Source organism: Mandrillus leucophaeus, unplaced genomic scaffold (genome assembly GCF_000951045.1).
Source record: "Mandrillus leucophaeus isolate KB7577 unplaced genomic scaffold, Mleu.le_1.0 Scaffold756, whole genome shotgun sequence".
Taxonomy (NCBI): Eukaryota; Metazoa; Chordata; class Mammalia; order Primates; family Cercopithecidae; genus Mandrillus; species Mandrillus leucophaeus.
Genome location: NW_012108208.1, coordinates 867,552 through 888,424, shown reverse-complemented (window position 1 = coordinate 888,424; position 20,873 = coordinate 867,552). Strand labels below are relative to the sequence as shown.

General features: G+C 34.9%; 1 protein-coding gene across 1 annotated transcript in view; it reads left to right on the top strand.

The window, feature by feature from the left end:
* Positions 1-20,873, top strand: part of ARHGEF38 (Rho guanine nucleotide exchange factor (GEF) 38) — a 136,645-nt gene that overhangs the window by 90,513 nt on the left and 25,259 nt on the right. The window contains exons 5-7 of the mRNA XM_011966325.1: positions 4,442-4,459; positions 13,230-13,429; positions 16,593-16,726. Of these exons, the coding sequence (XP_011821715.1) occupies positions 4,442-4,459; positions 13,230-13,429; positions 16,593-16,726 (352 nt within the window). The remainder of the gene's footprint in view (positions 1-4,441; positions 4,460-13,229; positions 13,430-16,592; positions 16,727-20,873) is intronic.

Here is a 20,873-nt window from a genome sequence, read left to right as displayed (position 1 = left end):
GGAAAGAGGGATCCCCAATGGGGACTGGGATGGGGATCCTAATGTGGTACAAGAGGTTTTTAGCTGCATTAAAGAGAAATCATGATACTACTCTGGAGGAAGAGTTTCAGGCTAGAACTGGGTCTGAAAGTGAGTTTAAAATGAGCCCAGTGAATTTTTTTTTAATAAATAAAATTTCAACTTTATTGCCCTCTACTGGTCATTAAATTTTATTTACTCTACTGGTCATTAAATTTTAATTACTGAGGTTTTAAACCATGCATGCCATGGAAAAGAATTCAAGTCACCAAATCTTAAGCATTTATTTAGTGTTTGTGCTGTGCCAAGCGTAGCTCTGGGTGCTAAGAATACAAAAGTAAATAAGACTTAGACTCTGTCCAAAGGAACTCAGTATGATCAGGTAAGTCTTAAATATAAGATGTAATGAACAAGTAGCTCCAGTTAATTATTTCTCACTATTTTCAGCTTAGTTCAGTGTTAGCATATCAATTCAGAGAAACATTCAAGTTTGAAGTTGTGTTCATTTTAATAAATTCACATATTAGAAGCACAGTCATCTACATATTCAGGTGTTTTATCCTTTGGGTAAAAAGGAAATGGTGCTATCCTGGGTTTCAACTAACACCTTTTCTACCTTCAACAAGTGGCAAGATCTGATCCAATAAAAGCTGGAGCCATTGTCCTTCTTCAGGTTCTAGAACCAAGAGGAGAAATGTCACAACAAGTGAACATTTAGCACCTTTGATCACCACCCCCCAAAGCCAGCCCTGGGGATGGAGGTCCTTGCCTGAAAAGAATGTGGTGCATCTACTTTGAGCATGTGCTTCTAACTGTTCACCAGGAGTGGAGCTGTCTGTTCAGAGAGGAAAGGACATCAGTTTACTATTCATTAAGCTTTTAACTTTTAAGAGAAAGAAATAGACACTGCCAGAAGATTCCACTAGGCAGTATAGCCCAGTATCATATCTCCAAAAAGCAGCTAAAGGCAGAGGCAATTTCAGAACCTCATGAAGTCTCAGTTACTGAAAATTATTTTCAGACCCAATGGCTTATTTGGTCTTTTTCTGCAAGTTTCAGGTAATTCCCCTGGCCATGCCCCAAATTTTGTGTTTAGAGCTACTCTGATTTTAGGTAACAGTTGCAGGCACTGGAAGGTGTTAAGGTTTAGAAAGCAAAAAATCTGAAAGAAGCAATATTGGCACAACTATTTCTTAAGGGAAAGAAAATCAAATAAAATAGCTGAAGTTAGAGCTATTTTTCCAAAAGTTGCCTTTCCATGAAAATAAAGTTAATGATGGATTGTAGTGGTCTGCCTGAAGGCTGAGGGCAGTAGAATTATTGACATTACTATAATACTGACCTCAATCGAGCTAAGCTTTAAATTCTGAGAAACAGGTTTTCAAACAGGTTTATAGGCCAAAGAGAGACTGGAACACCCTAAGGGCTTGGTTTCCCTTGCCAAGTAATCAGTCAAAGCTATTACTGTCGTTCTGCCTTTTCCTTGTGGCTAGATAACACAGTCCAAGTTCAGTTTCCAATTTCTAATAAATACTAGGTGTGGCCTCCATTTTATCCTGTGCAAGGCGATATTGGAAATCTTTGTTCGAAGCAATATCCACGAGAGAGGTGGCTTCATGCCTCAGAAGTTAAGGTGGATTTTTAAAGCAATTTAGGCTGTTTTTTAAACCAAAATTGCAATATGTTTATTGGGGGCCTAATAAATATTTAATAAGAGTGCTAAATAATGTTGAAAATATTTTTTAAAAATATATAAGCATAGTTCTTGCCTCCCAGAAACAGAAACTCTAGTTGAGGAGATAAACAACACCATGTGGACAGTTTAATAACAATACAAGAATTAATTTAAATAACACCAGAAGCTTTCACGGTGGCTGCAGTTCAAGACTAATTCCCAGAAGAGTAGCAGAGATATTACCTGGTTCTGTAAAAGACCCAAGTTTCTAACTTTCAATTATTCTTTGAAGCCAATGATCTTTCAAAAGAGAGAATAATGTTGAATCCTTTCATAACGTGAGGGCAATATTTTTCCGTGTGTGAGTTCCCTTGCGCCAGATCCACCAAGATCGTGTATTAAAAGTAGATTCCTATGCTCTGCCTCAGGCCAAAAAAAAATAGTATTTCTGGTGGCCCAGTTCAGGGTCTGCTGTTTTAACAAGCCCCCTCCGGTGATTTTCCGTACACACTCAAGTTAAGAACTACATTAGAGGGAGAAATCGTGTCTACAGTACTCACTTGCTGCTTCCCCTGAAGCAGCTGGGTTTTTTCATCAGTATTGATACAATCTAAGCAGTAATTTCAGAGTTTGGAGACCTTCAAAAAGAAAAGATTCTAAGACTATCCAAAAGCAAATACACATCTGCATCTATAGCCTACAAATTGGAAATTAGCAAGTTTTTATTTATTCAACAAGAAGTTTTGACGGTCAAATTAGTGACCCCTAAGATTGTGTGAAATACCGTATTAAAATAGTCTCCAAAGTTATGGAAGTTATTTGCTAAAGATCTTATTACTTAGCCTTCTTGGGGTTATTTAAGGTTTCTGATCTGTATGAGGAAAGTGAAAGATAGCGTGGCTATAAATGCAAATGTAGCTATAATTAGAATAGCCTGTCTGCTGCCTCCTTTTTCTGCTTTTCCATTTATAAATACCACTAAAGTCCCTGCTGCATTTCAGAGGCCCCAGAGATCTGTTTATTTTGTAATAGAAAGAGAATGAAGAATGAAGGGGATTTTCTAAGTTTTTCAATGGGTGGAAGACACATTTCTAGCTTCATGTCTAGTTGTTATAAATGTATCTGTATTTTTCTTCTTGCTAATCAAGGCCATCATCACCAGGAGGAAAACTTCTAACTTCTAGTCATCTGGGCACTTTGGCTGCTCACATTACTCCTGGAGCTTCTCCATTCAGGGAGGAAGATAACAGCTCATGCAATGCAAAATCCAAAGGAATACATTTCAATTTGTTCACCACATTTTATACTCATTATTCTAATGGAGTGTTCCAAGTAAAAATTAAAATCACTTTTGGAAAGCCCTTCGGTTCCTTGTTATATGGCATCATGTTTGAACAAAGACTATAATCCTTAAGGAATAGTCACATGAAAACTTGTTAATTGTGAGTCAAATTATAATGTGCTCATGATGGTAGGAGGTATAGTGATAGATATATTAAATTACTTTATCCCATAAAAGGGTAAATGGACACAATTTAAATTCTTCCTTCCTGAATTGCCTTTGTTTGGGATTAGCTTCTGCAAAATTTCAGCCTAAAAGAGATTTTTTTTAAATGACGAACAAATAAAAAGATGTTATAATATAGTGCCCCTACTCCACAGACTGTGGTTTTATCCTATTGGAAAATCTGTCAGATTCCCTTTCATAAAGTGTTATACTACATAAACACAATGTTGAATTTATGTTATGATATTTAGGTTTTACTTGGCTGAAATAAATGAAATAGAAAAAAAAATCATGTTTTCTATAGAAGTTTAAAAAATAACCTTCTCTTTCAAATTCAATGTACGTGTTTTGGTTCCTTTATGATCACATTATTCACTTATTTGTTTGCATGAAAAATTGCATTTTTATTTGGATTCATTTTCTTCCACAGATTTTCTGACCTATGATCCACAAAGCATATTTGACAAATAAAATTTCCCGTTAGCAGAGGGGAGAGGGAAGCATGTGAGCCTAAAGTAAATGATTGGAAGGAAATATTGGGCAGGAGGTGATGGTGGTGTTTCTTTCATTGCAATAGGAGAGTTCTTTAAACAGTCGTGAATAATTGCCTGAAATTATAGCAGCTGCTGATTTTTAAAAAAATTATAATTCTGTACTTGATTCCCATCTAATAGGTCTTAGACTTGGCAAAACCTAGTTATATTAGGATGTCTAGCAATTCATTCATATAGCATATCTGAAGATTGAGAAAACAATTGCTTCACACATGTCCCCCACCATTTCCCACATATACAAAGTACTGAGATTAATGGAAAAAAACTTATTATTAAATCCATTAAATTTTACAAAATGCAGCTTAGGCACTTATTAAATTTTTCCTCAATCACTGAATGTAAAAAGACCATCTATTATTATGGGATTGATCATAAAATTTTTTTATATTGAAAACATTTATTGTACTCCAAATGGTTGGAAACCAAAGGCCACAGTGATCAGATAATAAACACAAGATATTATTTTATTTATCCATAGCCATTTGAGGCTTTTAGATAAAAATTTTCATCTTCTTTATTTGTTAGGGACATGATTATAAAATAAGGAGACTACTTCTATAAGGCATTCATGAAAATTACTTATTACTTTTATTTTACATAAAAAAAATTTAAAGGATTTATAATGTTTGTATATTACCTTAAATATACAGATTTACATGAATTTACTTTCTTTTTCTTCTCTTACAGGAAAATATACATGCAAGAGTAAGTACTTTCTAAAATAATATAAATCAAATATAAAAATCATGAGAAAATGCAGCTGACTATTCCTGTCCAAATCAGAATTTCTGATTTTTCTAATCATGAGTATTGCTTTTAATAAATAATCCAAGATTGAAAAGGCATTTACTCCATTATTGGTGCATATTTTACTTATTAAATTATTATCACATATACTTTACCAAACCTTTTAGAAGAATCCCAATATATAAGCTCATGCCAGAAAGTCTTTGGGAACTGTTCATCATACATATGTTTGGGAATCTTAATGTGTCCAAAAACAATTCTTTCTATGAAACATATTAGTCTTTTCAAAATCTCAGATTAATATCATAATGTATTTGAAGTTTCCATAGATGAATGCGTAAGAAAAGATTATTTTATGAAAATATTAGATTTCTTCTAATTTGGGGTCTTGTATGATTTATGAAGAAAAAAGTCATACACATTATAGCATGAAAATGAAATACTAAGGTGAAATAGTTGGTTACTAGAACAATATAGAAATTATTCTAGGAAAACAGCACATACAAACACTGTGAAAGAGTTCCATTATTCTAGAAGAAAAGTGTGTCCAGGCTAATTAAAGCTGAAAGGATGAAATTGACTTAAATACAAACTCAAATTTATTTAACAGGCACGTGTTTGGCTTATGATGAGCAACTCTTTAAGGTCCCAAGCTTCTAGTGTGTGTTTGCTTGTGCGTGTATGTACTTTAAACTCCTAAGAGTTTATATCAAGAAATAAAAAGTTAACAAAATGTAAATTATATTAATGTAAGCAGCAAATACCTGTCATTCATATTTTGGTGCAGAGCAACAGTGAGAACGGAATTCTAGAACCGAAGTGAAGGAATCAGGCATCGTACAGATCTGTAGACCAAGGCAGTATATCCCAGTCAAGTTGAGAAGCTGATTTTTGAGACACCACACAGGCAACCAGTTCTCTCACTTTATCAGTCTTTTCTTTCTTTTTTTTTTTCAAAAGGAAAAACTATCCTACAGGATAAACAGATATGAGTAGATTTGTCTAATGAGTTTCCAATTCTAGGCTCATTTGAATTCGAAGAGGTGCCTCGGCCTCCTGGCTTCTCTTCAAAGAGAGTTGATGTGGGGTGGGAAATGGCACTGCCTCATTATACAGCCTGTGTCCCTGGCGTTGTGCCAAGGACTGGAGTTTTGCATTACTGAGTGGTTAGAGAAGAACTTCATGTGCTACAAATTCTGCTTAGGTTTCTTTTTCTAAAGCTTACATTAGGTCTTTGGAACCAAGAAACAAAATAAGGAGAGAGGGGAGAGAGATTCAGAGGAGAAGAGGGAGATATTCTTCTTAGTACAGTTAGCATGCACAGACTTCTGCATACAGAATACTTAAACAGTTCATTGTATTGAAACACTTGCTTAAAAATGGCCCTAGCACTTGCCACAATCCTGCTGTGTAGGAGTTAGCCAGGTTGTGTCTGCTCCCTCTAGACTATTCTATACATCAAGAACTAAAAAAGAAGAGCAATCCCAGCATGTGGCTGGATGCACATCAAAGCCAAGTTTGCTATGAATTATTTTTCTTCCTGTTCCTTTCATTCAGGTCATGAAGCACACATACTGCTACAGGAAAGGGCAAAAGGCAATGTCAAGTGCTGTGTAATTATTGGGCTCTTTAGTGGCAAAGGCCAGCAATGTTGCAGCCAAAAGGGCATTTAAGAGTACAAGATGTGGGTTTTTAAATGGCATTCAAAAATCCCTAACTTATGGCAATCAAAAATTATTTGTTTTTAGTGTTTTTTTAATCTACCTTTTAAAAAATGCAAAGTGAAAGATATTTGTATTTTCTAAAATGTTTACTTTGAATTATAACCTCATGCAAACATCAGACAGTATTAAAGTGACAGGAATCATACAACTTCCCACTAAAAGCAAGAAAAAAATGCCTATTCTAAACACAGCTATCTTCAGAAATGCAGTGTTTTGTTATCTTTATGCTTTCACTCTTTTCTGTATGTATTCCCTGTCAGACTAGCTATTCTCACCTTGGATTTCAAGGTTCCTATTAATCACAAAATATTATAAATTATTTTCTCTTTTCTTTGTACTTTAAAAATTATTGAAGAAACACTGCAAAAAAAGGAAAATAAAAATGAGGACAGTAAAGACAATCAGCAGTCACATTCCAAAGCTAACTATTGTAGCATTGCAGTGAGTCCCTCACTTCACCATATTTTTTTCTTTACACACATATATTGACTAAAATAGGAACACTATATACTTCCTGTATGTCGACTTGCTGCCTCATTCATCATCAATACCTTGTGAATATCTTTCCATGTCAGTAAATATAAATCCACATTGTTTTATACTTGCATAATATTCTGTCTGATATATATGCCATAATTTAGTTTACCCAACCCTTACTATAGTTGAATTGTGTCTGTCTTATTGATGTCATAAGTTTATTTTTGTATATGATCTTGGTACAATAATCTGATTTTTTGATCAATTTCTGAAAGTGAAATTGCTAGATCAAAGGACTTTTGATACTTATCGTCAGAACATTTCAAAAAAAGCTGAGCTAATTTACATTCCCACTACTCTTATGTGAATTGTTCATTTATCCACTACTTGACAATACTAGATACAAATAATATTGGTATCTTTATAACTTGTAATGTATAGGCCCAAATGGTATCCTGTTATTTTAATCTGCATTTTTGCTATGTACTTAACTATTTCTATTTCATTTCTAATACATGATGTTTTTACATGATTATTCACTTTTACTGAGATGTTCATCTTTTTCTAGTACGTTTATAATGTCTCTTAATTAGTGCATATTAAACTTTGTCTTATGTATTATATATAATTTTTCCAGTTTATCATCTGACTTTTAATATAGTTTATGGCTGTTTTGGGCTCTGTTTTTAATCTATAAAATTTTACAGAGCTAAATTTTTAAATAGACATCACTTTTTTTCTACTGTGTCTTTCAGATTTTGTGTCTTCCTTAGAAATTCCAATGTTAGTTTATAAAGGATGATCCTATGATTTCTTCAAATTCCTATATGGTTTAATTTTTAGATTAAATATTTGATCTATCTTGAAATTATTTTAGTGTAAAGAATGAGGCCAAAATCCATTTTTCTTATTTTATTTATGGCTAGCTAATTCTCATAACATCTGATATTGAATAATTCATTTTTTCCCACTGAATAGGATTGTCAAATTTACCATGTACTCAATTTCTATACATATTTGTATCTATTTCTTGATTTTCTATTTTGTGCTACTCATTTGTCCATATATGTATCAATACCAAACTGCTTTTATTTTTGTAACTTTATAATATATTTTAATATTCAGTATCATTAGTCTCAGCTCAGTAGTTTTCTTTTACAATTTTTTGAGTATTCTTGCATATTCCCTTTTTGTAAAAAAAGTTTTATGAAAAAAATGGTATATAGCCAAGTTTCAATAGCCAAATCATTCTGCAAGATTTGTCAAGAAAAATAGTAATCCCCTCTTCTCCTACCAGCCCCTAAATTCTCATTAGAATACATTATTTTCACATCTTCAGCTGACTATTTTGGTATTTATCTTTATTACTTTAAAAACATGCTTGGTTGTTTTCTTTTTAGATATTATCTATTAACTTTCTCCTGTGGAAGACAAGAATTTATTTCTCTTTACTATCCCTATCTCCTCTACACAACAAGCACACACACAAATGCTTTTTCCATTTCTCCATTCCCCCAAGTGGTTACATTGTAATTTTGTTAGAGCAATAATCAATGTCTGAATTATTATATCTAAGTAAATTTCTTTTCAGAGCTAAACCTCGAAGTGATTACTTATTTTTCTATGAGTTAACAACTGCTGATTATCGTTTTCATTGTGCCCTCCTCCCTCTCCACTTCATCTACTTTCTCTGCATCTTCTTGTTCTTCATTTAAACTCATAGCCAGTTAACTAAGTCATCTTTCAAGACAACCAGATGCATTATGTATGCTATCAATTTCATCTCCCCAAAAGAGCCCCTTCCAGAGTCTTCAGTCCAGTTGAGCTTGGACTGGTGACACTGGGTGCAGCCATCTTGTAGGAATTCCCCTCTCATCATCCTGGAGATTCTCTTTGCCTCTTTCCTGTGTTGATTCTTCCTCATTTTGGTGGAGTACATCCTTCAATAGTGTCTTCTATTTCTCACAGAATGCATGGGAAGTAAAATGTTGAGAACTTTGTATCTGAAATACTTTTCTTTTACTCTCACACTTGGTTTGTAGTTTTATTTGGTATTGAATTCTAAATTGGAAACCATTCCCTTCAGAATTTAGAGGTAATTCTTTATCATTTTCTAGCTTTCAGAGTTGCTATTAGAAATCTGAAACATTCTGATTCCTAACCATGCATTAATGCCTATGTGCTTATTTCTTTCTCTGAAGGATTATGGAGTCTTCTCTTTGTCCTTAGTACTCTGAAGTTCATGAATTCCAAGGTGTGACTCCATTCTTCCATTGTGCTGGACACTTAGTGAGTTCTTTTAACCTGCAAATTCCTGTCTTTTTCTTGAATTATTTCACTCACTATTTACTCCTCATATTTGCTTTGTTTTACCTTCCTGTGATTCTTATTAGTAGATGATGAGCTTCCTAGACTAGTCCTCTAATTTTCTCATTTTTTTTTTTCTATTTTCTATTCTTTCGTGTGTGTGTTCTTCTCTTTGGAAAGTTTCAAAACATTATCTCCAACACTTGTAAGAATTAGACACTTTCTTAAGCAGATTTTCAATGGACCCTCCTTATTTTGGTATCTGACCCCTCATTCCCTATTTCCATGAGTAACCAGTGCCTCTAAATGATTAACATTTGCAAAATGATTAAACATTGCCTTACCATTTCACCGGTTCTCTCTGGTCTGTTACATCAATTACTATTCATTTATCTCCTTTATATCTTCTAATTTAATTATAATTATTATGTATTTATTTTCACTATTATCTTTTATTTATGACAAAAGCTGTTAGTTTATTTGTGTAACGATATATAGTTTCCTTTAAAATTGACTTAGGTGTTTTAGAAGGAGAATAAATTGAAAAAAACTCAGTGACAGCATAGATGCTTGTGGCTACTGTAAAATAAATATTAAATTTAGGATGTTTGTGATCATGAAATAAAGGAAATTCAAAGTAATATAGTTAATAGTTACATAATTATTCTTTTTTTACTTATTTTCTCCTTCCCATTAAGAAATTAGATGTATTGCATGTTTAATATCTAATTTTTTTTTGTTTTCCAGCATAGTGTTTATACTATTTAAATGTCATTTTAATTTTCATTGTACTTTTTTCTTGTACTTGATGTGAAACTCTGCAGCAAAACTGGATGCTGCTAAAACAAAGCCAGCTGTGTTTACTTGACTTTGTAAAGATCCAAAAATAATTTGTAATGAGATTAGTGTAGCTACTTTGGCACTAAATACTTGCCAAAATATTCATGATAAGACAGAGGAAGATGAAATAGAATTACAAATTAATAAGTAGTTTAGTTTTTGGCCCAACATGTATGGACAATTGTTACACATTTGTTTACTTACTGTGGGGAGTCATGGGATAATTGACTTCCTGGCTGAGATGGGTTATACCACACATAGGACTCATCTGCCTCGCATGATTATCAGAACTTAATCTTACTGTGGGAGATTATATGGGGTGAATTTTGTGGCATTGAAAGCATGGAGTATTATTATCTTATAACACTCCCTCTATCTTTTCTACCATATTGCTTCTCTGTGTGATGCAGATATCTGAATATCATTGCTCATCACTTGGGCAACTGTCTCAAATATATCTCCAGACACAAAAGTGTCTGGGAGATTTCTCATTTTTGAGAATGCCTTTCTTAGGATTTGTATTTATGACTTTTTTAGGAGAAACAACAATCATTTATAATTAATATTATTGTCATTTGAAATATAAAAGGGAGAGCTAGAACTTTGATCCCAAAGAGTGATGAAAAAAGTAATGATACAATCTAGACAAAACTAAAGAGCCTAAGTTGGTTTTTTGATAGATCTGGATAAGAAAGAAATGAGGGCAGTTCTTAACATTTAAAGTTAAAGTTCTTAACATTTCACTTCCCATGCATTCTGTGAGGAATAGAAGAAACTACTGAAGGATGTACTCCACCAAAATGAGGAAGAACCAACAAAAGAAAGAAACAAAGATCATCTCTAGGATGGTGGGAGGGGAATTCCTGCAAGATGGCTGCACATCTGGGTTTTTGTTTTTTATAATTAAAACAAAAGCACATATATGACAAAAGACCACACTAATAAACTATTTTATTAAAGTTGAATTTATATTGATTTAAATGTTTGATTATATTTATATTTTGATATAAAGTCTTTTAGTGATTTTAAAAAATTAAATAATCTAACATTTGATAATAAAAAACTCAGAAGAAATTCTGATTATATTCATATAGATAATATGATTTCCTCTAATCAAGTTAATACCTTTCATATCCTTGACTTGTTTCTTATTTAAGGGAATTATTTCTACTTAAATGACTAAACTGTTGTATTATTGAAGAATCTCTGCTTACGATATATAAGAAAATGTGCTTTATATTTAAAGGTTTTGCTACTGATATGCCATCAGTTAGAAAATACCTTTTGGGTTTTTTTTGTTTTTTTTTTTTAGTTATTTTTTCAGTATAAATACTGAAAACAGTTTTCAATATTTATAACAGATTTATTTTAAAAATCTACTTCACTCAGTCCTCTTGGAAACCAATAATCAGTCTCTCCTTCCCTCCCTCTTTCCGAGTCTCTCTTTTTCCCGCTTTCTGCCTCCTTCCCCTTCTGTCGCCTTCTCTCCTTACCTTCCTCTTTTTCTTCCTTAATAGATTCGGTGCAAATAGGTATGAAGTAGAAGATACAGCCTATTAACGCAACTCTTTACTCCCTTGCAGACCTTTAATATTTATTCTGGTTTTCTTTTTTAAAAAATGTTGCCTTTGGGTTTGCTTTAGTCTTTGTCTCTCTTACGCTATCATCATTTTCTCTGCATGTGAACAAAATTCCTCAGTCATTTATTCACATTTTTGGAAAAAATGTTCAGTATAAAATAAAAGCACATTACAGAAAATCTAAGAACCCTGTCATTTCTCAGTCTACAAATATGCATTGAGAGAATACTGTATGCCATGTGGGAGGTATAGTGGTGACAGGGAAACTGATCATAAACTGGCAAACAGGGAAACAAGATGATTCCAGATAGTGAACGGTGATATGATAAAATCAAATGAAGAGATGTGATAGTGACTAGGTTACATTTGTGAATGTATGTGCATGTGTATTTCTGCACATGTGTGCATGTACACGTGATAATACATTCTTTTGTTTCTCATTTATCAAATGAAATTAAGTAGATGGTCTCTAAGATGCCTTCCTACTTTTTTTTTTTTTTTTTTTTTTTGCGCGACAGGCTGTCACTCTATTGCCCAGGCTGGAGTGCAGTGGCTAACTGCAGCCTTGACTTCCTCAGCTTAAACAATTGCCTACCTCAGCCTCCTGTGTATGTGAGACTACAGGTGCATGCCGCTGTGCCTGGCTGACTTTCATATTTTTTTCTAGAGTGGGGTTTTGCCATGTTGCCCGGGCTGGTCTTGAACTCCTGGGCTCAAGTAATCTGCCTTCCCTGGCCTCCCAAAGTGCTGGGATTACAGGCCCGAGCCACTGTGCCTGGCCCCCAACCCTTTCTAATGATGCGACTTTTCTAATTTTGTTCAACATTTGTACAGCTGTTTTACTGTTATAATAATATGGTCAGTCATTTATCCATAGTAATACTTTAAAAAATTATTGAAGTATAAAACATCCACCTATTGGGATTTGAAAACAGTGTCTGTATTTCCTATCTACAGTGTATCTTTACTTGTCTCTGCATAAAGAAGCTTTCAGAAATCACTGCCTTGTGTCTGAATGATCAATGAGAATGGGTCAGACAATGGCATGACCACGCTTGTAGCTTCTTCCCCTCCTGTGAACTGCCTAACCGGTTGGAATGGCTCCAACCTCGTCTCAGAAGTTGCTAAAGGAAAAGTCAGGCACGAGTCTCACTTTTGTATAGTCATTTGAAGATCTGTTGACCAAGAATTCCACATGGAATGTCACTATGTGATAGCAATGATTAGTGACAGGGATAGTAATAATAATAACTAGAGAATTATCACATTTGTCAGAAGTCCCTTTTGGGGACTGTGGTAGAATCTCCAAAACATTGTAAATGCAACTTCTCAATTTGGTGGAAGAGAGAGGCCAAGACTTCCTTTTGACTATACCTTGCAAGTCTCTGTTTAGATTTTTAAATGGTTATTCTCCTCAATAATAATCACAAAAATGCCATCAGAAAAATGCATTTTTCTGTGTTGTCATGGTAAAATACATTCTGAAATTGTTTCCCATTATATTATAAAGCCAATTATAAAAAACCTTGTAAACTGTACATGGCATATGGATGAAAATCATGCTTTCAGACCATTTGGTGGAAAGATATACTTGTTTCTTTTAGGTTTTTGTTTCATAGTAGGGTCTTTCAGACTTGCTTCTTTCTGTCATCTTTTGTTCTTGCTTTTGTTTAGAAATTTTAGATCTACAAATGGAAAAGAAGAGAAAAAGTTTTAGAAGTAATCATAAAAACACACAAAAATGAAAATGAGTTAATAAAACAAATGTTTGTGAAACGATATCATTTATCTCTATTGTAGAGGCAAACCAAACTTACTGGACATGGGCTCTTTGATGATCAAACCAATTCAACGTGTGATGAAATACCCCCTATTACTGTGCGAACTTCGGAATTCCACCCCTCCCTCTCACCCAGATTACAGAGCACTGGATGATGCTTTTGCTGCTGTGAAGGACATTAATGTTAACATCAATGAACTTAAAAGAAGGAAAGATTTAGGTAGGAAGAGAGATGATGAATTGGTTGTTTTCCATTATTGGAGTGTTCACTTTATGTTTCTGAGAATCAGAATGTTTAAGTAGTTATAGCAGCTGCAGTGAACTGATCATTTGAAATCTAGAATTAGAAGCTGGGGAGAAGAGTATGGTTTTGCCTTGTCAGCTGGGTTAAGGAGAAGATTAAGAGGCACAAAAAATGAAATTTAAAAAATAAATCAAGCAGCCGTATACTTAACTTCATTGGATCACTGCAATTCTGGTGACATATTGTGGGATGCAGATACCCATTGCATATAGTCCTCCTGTCACTGGAAATATGTGTTGTAAGAAGGAGAAATGGCCACGTTGCAGTAGCAGTGGGAAGCGAATCCTGAAAGCATCCAGGAAAGGGGTAGATCCAGGTGACGGGGGCCATCTAGTATGTTGGATTAATCTGGTTCTAGCACACAGAGAATGGAGCTTTGGGGGCAATAATTTCTCTACTGATGTGAGCAAGTATACTTCTTTCTAGAATTAACAAATTATTGTTAAATATTTGTAAACTAAAATAAAAAATTAGTGTTTAATGTAAAATTTCAAAACAGAAGGGATAATTACATGGTTCCTATACATCCCAGAGGTAGTAATGCATTGAGCTAGGCTGTGGGTCCTCCCTCAGTGTGATTTGTGTTCATATAAGTTCTTAGTTGGCATTGTACTCCTAATATTAAATCTCAGTTTGACATTAAAGCCACAGCAGTACTTCAGAACTAAATGATCCAATCACTTTATTTATTTTTGTTTTATTTTCTGATATTTATTTCAAAAGTCACATATTTGTATTAGTAAATTAAAAAGAAAGGTGCAGAGTAAAAAGTAAATGCTATGGAGGAAGAAAACTCCATGAACAAAACAAAGAGATAGTACACAAAGGATCACCATCCAGACTATATAATCATTGACATTAAATCAATACAAAAACATTTTAATATAAAAATGTTCATCAGAAAAAGAAGCAATTCACAGTTTTAAAATTCTAAGCTTCATTTATACTCAGGGAAATGTAATCATTGAAATCACACTAACATACCATTTCCAGTCCAAGAGACTGAGGGGAAAAAGTAATGAATACATTAAATGTTTAATCTCAGTGTACAGGTGAGAATGTACTTGGAATCACTAGTTTAGAGAACAACTTGACAACACCTAGTAAAGTTGAAGATGCACACATCAGAGACTCAGAAAATGAATTTCTAGGTATTTGCCCAAGACAGACTCTTGCCCATGTGCTCAAAGAGAGATGTACTGGTAACTAGCATTGTTCATAAATGCAAATTAAAAAGACACATTAATCCAGATAGTGGATAGATAAATGGCATATTATACATTACAATACCACAAGAAGATAAAAATTAACTGAATAAAAAAGTATATGTATCAATGGGTTAATCTCAAAAACACAATCCGGAGGGGTTTTCTTAAAGTAAATTTGTAAGTGGTAGAATAATATGTGCAGTATGATACTATTTTATAAAGTTTTAAAACATCCAAAATGTATTGTATGATTCCAAACATCCACAGTAAAGGCATACAAATAGATACAGATATAATAAGCCCAGTTATTTAGGATAACAATTCCCTTTAGGGATCATCCATGGAGATCGGAGTGCCCCAACTGTTAGGTGAGTTATTTTAAAAATAAAAAGACTGGAAACAAAGGAACATGTTAAGACTTGACAAGGATTTGGATAATGGCTGTTATATTATTCTTTATATTTTTCTGTTGCTTAAACTATTTCAAAGTTATGAAGAGTAAAATTCTTCCCTTCCCACAATGATTCCAGTTTGCATAGCTAACATTTTATTGTTTTCTTCAGACGTACTGTGTCTTCTTTTCTCTTTTCCTCTCTCTTTCTCTCTCTCTTTCTCTCCCTCTCTCCCTTTTCCTTCTTTCCATACTTCTTGCAACATAAATGGTACTACAGTTCGCTTTTTTAAAAACTTAATCATATATCATGAACATTCTTTCAATTAATATTGCCTTCTTTTTAATGTTTCCATAGCATTTTGTTTATGAGTATATCATTATTTATTAAACTGTTTCTCTAGGGATAAACATTTAGATGTTCCTAATACCTTGCTGTTAGAAAAAATGCTCTAGCAAATAAAACTTTGTATACTTGATTATAGAAAGCAGATTTCTCTGCATGAACTTCCTGGTAATAGACTATGAATATTTTCCTTTTTGTTAGTTTCTGCCAAATTGTTTTCTACAAAAATGTGTTGGTTTAATCCTCATCAGCAGTCTGTAAGATTGTCCATCTCCCTACACCTTTACCAACACTGAATGTTAGAGACATTTAATCTTTTCAACAATATGAAAGGTGAAAATGATCGCAAAGATAAATAAGTGAAGCTCAGAGAGGTTATTCAGCTTGCCCCAAATCTCTCAGCCAGTGAAGACCTGCTCTAGGATCTGAGGTCTCCTTACATTGGGTATAGTTGTCTTTCTTTTCTTTTCTTTTCTTTTCTTTTCTTTTCTTTTCTTTTTACAGAGTCTTGCTCTGTCATCCATGCTGGAGTGCAGTGCCACAATCTCAGCTCACTGCAACCTCCGCCTCCTGGGTTCAAGAGATTGTCCTACCTCAGCCTCCCAAGTACCTGGGACTACAGGCACGCACCACCATGCCAGGCTAATTTTTGTATTTTTAGTAGAGACAAGGTTTCACCACATTGGCCCGGCTGGTCTCAAACTCCTGACCTCATGATCCTCCCACCTCGGCCTCTGAAAGTGCTGAGATTACAGGCGTGAGCCACCGCGCCAGGCTGAGTTGTCTTTTCTTTAGTTAGATCTTGATTCCCCATTCCAGAGGCCTCAGATAATAAATGTATTATCTGAGATGAGAGGGAGAACTTTTTCTAGTGTCAGGGATTACTTTAATATTAATAAATAAAACTTGAACCTTGAGGGGCTTTTGTCCTTGTTTCTGGAGGTCATTGGGGTGGGTGTCTGACTGGGACATGGCTGGGCAGTGGGGCTAGAGCATAGGGCCTCTGCAGCAGAGGCTCAAAAATCATATACATCTTTATCTTGAATGTAAATACTCATCTTGAAAACTTTGGGTGAAGTGCACACTTTCTATGCTGCATGTGTTCAGCTATGTTATTACATTTTTCCTTTTCAGTTCTAAAATACAAGAAGAATGACGAGGATGAATCACTTAAAGACAAATTGTCTAAACTAAATATTCATTCAATTAGCAAGAAATCAAAAAGAGTGACAAATCATTTGAAGATTCTGACCAGAGGAGAATCACAGGTAATTTTTCTTCTTGGACCACCTACGTTTTCCCAGGGAACATGAATGCTGATATTTTTGTGAGGTTTTGTTTTGTGAGGACTATTTCTAGAATACTGAGAATCAAGGTAATTGCCCAATGCTGTTCTCTTCTCTCTTTCTCTCTGGGATGGGAGTGGGAATACGATTGACACTGTCTTAGCTGTGGTGCTTCTACTCAAGAAACAGATAAAAGAGAGACATGGACATAGGACATGGGACATAAGATTGCCCCAGGAGTCCTGATGATCATCATCAACTAGCACATATTCTCCCTCAAGGCAATGCCCTTCTTCCATCCTGTTTTACTTCTGCTCTTAAAAGTTGTACTTTTCTTCAGGGTTCCCTTGATATTCATTTTATCTTTATTTCATCTATATAAACAAAGTGTTTAGAGGCATAACTTAGTGCGATTTTTTTTCCTACTCCTTATCCCCTTCCTCTTCCCTCACTCCCCAGATGCACATTATATGAGTAACAGTCCTGTGTCCGCTGTTTAGCCTAGCTTGAGCCACTTTCACCCAATCCCTAATAAATAATAGATGGATTAGCAAAGACTCTTAATCTTTAAGGTGCGTTAAGAATTACCTAAAAAGCTTGCTGAAAGACAGATTCTAGGGTTCCACCTGCCTCAAGGGTGCAATCTAGAAGTCTGTATTTTTGCAAACACTCTAGGTATTTTGAAGCCAATGATTTTAAAGTAAATTATCAATGGAACACACTTGCAATTCTTTGAGAATCACAAGATGCAAAGTTGATGGTCCTGAGATAGTAATACAGTGAGCTTCTAACCAAAATTGGGGAAGATAGTTCTTAGTATACTATATAGTCCTTATTTTTTCCTTCTCTTTTGCCTATTTTTATCACTCACATATTAATATCGCTAAGATTTTTAGTTTGAACAAGAGGCAACCCTATGGTGGTTCATGTTGGTTTCAGACAGCTTTGGGAGCTGCTGTGGTCTTTTCTCCTTCCATTAAGTCTTTGCAGCTTTCTGACCACTTAGGTAGAAGTAGCCCCTTCAACCTCTGGAAAGGGCTAATATATTGACTCTGTATTTCAATCTTGACACTATTCATATGTGCAGGGGTCAGCACAGGGAAGAAATTAAGAACAACATCTTTGAAGGTTTGAACCTTACCTCTGCCACTTAGTAAATATTTGGGGCACATAACAAATTCAATGTAATCATCTGTAAATTCGGATTCTCCTAGTACTTAACAAATGGGATGGTTGTGAGGATTAAATGAGATGATGCATATATAAAGAAAGCACCTAACACAGTGTGTAAACACTCAATACACTTTGGCTGTCTTTATTATCATAAATATCATCATTAATATTTTATATCATCGCCTGGTATGGTTATTTGCCTTCGAATGTGCAGGCTTTTCTTCTTATGTGATGTAAAGTCCTTCATACATGGTGTATTAATCGTATTTTTTACTTCCTGTATTTTATAATGTTTTGACATTTTAAAATACCTTTCTGGCTGAGCAAACTGCCCTCCTAAGGCTAGCCAATTCTTAGGGATAGCAAATGACTGGAACACAGCTTCCATATGCAAACCAATCAATCTTGAGTCTATAGCTCTAACCACATCCTTATCTAATTCTTACACATCAAGCCAAGGGTTGATTTAGGGCATCAACCCTTGCCCTAAATCATTTCAGGGCCCAGTACCAGCAACTAGAGATTACCCCTATGGAGTAATTTAAAATAGCCAGTCCTAAACTCTTTACTCTGCTCCTGCCTCACCTTTCCCAAGGAAATCCTAACAGAGGTTCTGGTCTAGACTTTCTTTTTACTCCTATCTTCTGCTACTGTACCAAAACCTGGTGCTTTACCTCTGGCCCTGTGTGGCATGTGGTGACTCCTCTCTCTGGGACCTGTGAGTATAATAAACTTCTTCCTTCCAAGTCATGTTCTTGTTTCCTCTTGTGACTGCACTGAATTTACCAACATGTACATTCTTAGAACATAAGGCTTGAATTATTTTTGTATTTACTTCTTTATATCCCTCTAGGGGCTAACTGAGTCCATTGCATGTAAGAGGTTCTTCTTCTCAATGTGGAACTATAATGTAAGAAGTTTGGGACATTTATGGGATATGCTTACATATCAGAGAAAGGACAATGAAGACATTTCAACTAAAGACAACTATATTAAAGTCAAATTGGAAATTTATTTAAGAAGAGATTGTAGCCATAATAGAGATAGGCGTGTGTAAATGTGGTGCAAACAATTCTCCCCCAGTCTTTGGGATTTTGCTTCTGACTCAAGACAATTCTATTAAGGAATAATAGGCAGCCTCTAATTCTGGGCAGGCTTTTGAATAAGCTGTTATATTCTTTAACATATTTATCATCAGCTTCTTATATTTCTCAATTGTGAACTAAAAGTGAATTGTAGTTAAAGTAGCCTGAAGGGATATTAATTAGATTTTTCCCCTTAATCTTTTGAGAGGATGTCCTGTCAGCAATGAAGCATTTTACTGTTAATCAGAAAATCAGCTGCATAGGCTTGACGGGAAAAGAGATAAATCTCAAATCAATCAATTTTGCACTTGTCAGCAGCTCAGGTGAAATATTGGTAGAGTTAGGGTATAAAGCTATTACCCAAGAGGAAGGTTCTCTTCAATTCATCGTACATATATTGAACTCTCTTGCATCCAGCACCATGTTAGAGATTGGGAATACAAAGATGAACAGGTGTAGGTTCTGAATTCAGACTGCTTGGGGTTGAATCCTGATCCTACTACACCATGGGTAAGTTTCTTTAACTCCCCATATTAACCAGGGTAAAGACCACATATCTGTTCACAAAGAGATTCCAAAGGCATAGTAGGCTAAATCAGGTAGCTGTTTATTTCTCTCTTTCTCTCTCTTTTTTTATTTTTTTAGAGACAGGGTCTTGTTCTGTTGACCAAGCTGCACAAGAGTGCAGTGCCATTATCATAGCTCACTGCAGCCTCAAACTCCTGGGCTCTAGGGATCCTCTCTCCTCAGCCTCTTGAGTAGCTCAGACTACAAGCATGTGCCACTGCTCCTGGCCGCTTTTTCTCTTTTAAGAGTCCTGAGATGTGAATCCAGATGACCTCTGCTTCATAAGATCCTTCAGGAACCCAGTTCCCTCAGTGATTTTTCTAAACATATTGTCTTCATCTGCCTGGCTGAAGCTGGATTCCTGCCGTGTCTTCTTTTAAGTCCCAAAGAAATGTTATAAGGCCAAGATTCAGACATGAAAAACAAGGCTTCATCCACATCCTATTTGCACAAACCTGGTTACCAAGGCAGAGACAGCTGCAAGGGAGTCTGGGAAATGTAGTCTCTAGCAGGGCAGCCAAGTGTCCAACTTGAACTAGAGGTGTGCATTCTATCAATAAAGGGACAGCAGGAGGAATGTTAACAATCTCTGCCACACCTCCTGAAGCTTCTGTTTCTTTATCTCTAAAATGGGATTAGTCATAATTCCATTATATGTGTGTAAGGATTACAATGAGAAAATGGAAGAAACGTTTTAGCAGTGTCTGGAACATAGTCAGTGTTTAACAAATGTTCGCTATTATTTTCATTAAAACAACAATAGTTAATCAGAAACAACCAAAATCCATCAGTGGAGAGAATCACTTAAACCATTAACCAGGATTATGAGAGCAAATAGGAGAGAGAAATTAATTTTCTACAGTTCGAAGAATAGGAGAAAAGGGAGGATTTACAGAATGGGTGACATTTGAACCAGTCCTTAAAAATAAACAGGATTTTGCAAGGCAGGAAATGAACAGCAGCATATTCCAGCAAAAGAAAACAACATGGAAAAGGCTTGCTTATAGGAAAGTAGAATTGGGCAATATTTCTCTCAGTGTGATTCTTGAACCTTCTACTTTGGAATCATCTGGGTCCTAGCCAGATGATGTACAAAGTAAAATATCTGGTGATGACTCCTAGGAAACTACATTTTAAAAAATCTGCCCTAGCATATTGTTATGCACACTAGACTGAGTTGGAGCATAGCAACTGTAAGGCAGAGGATGCTGGATTTTGTGGGGATTACAAAGAACTCTGCTGCCTATTTAATCAAAAGCTTTCTAAATAAACAATATTAAGAAATTTAAAAATAAAATAAAATG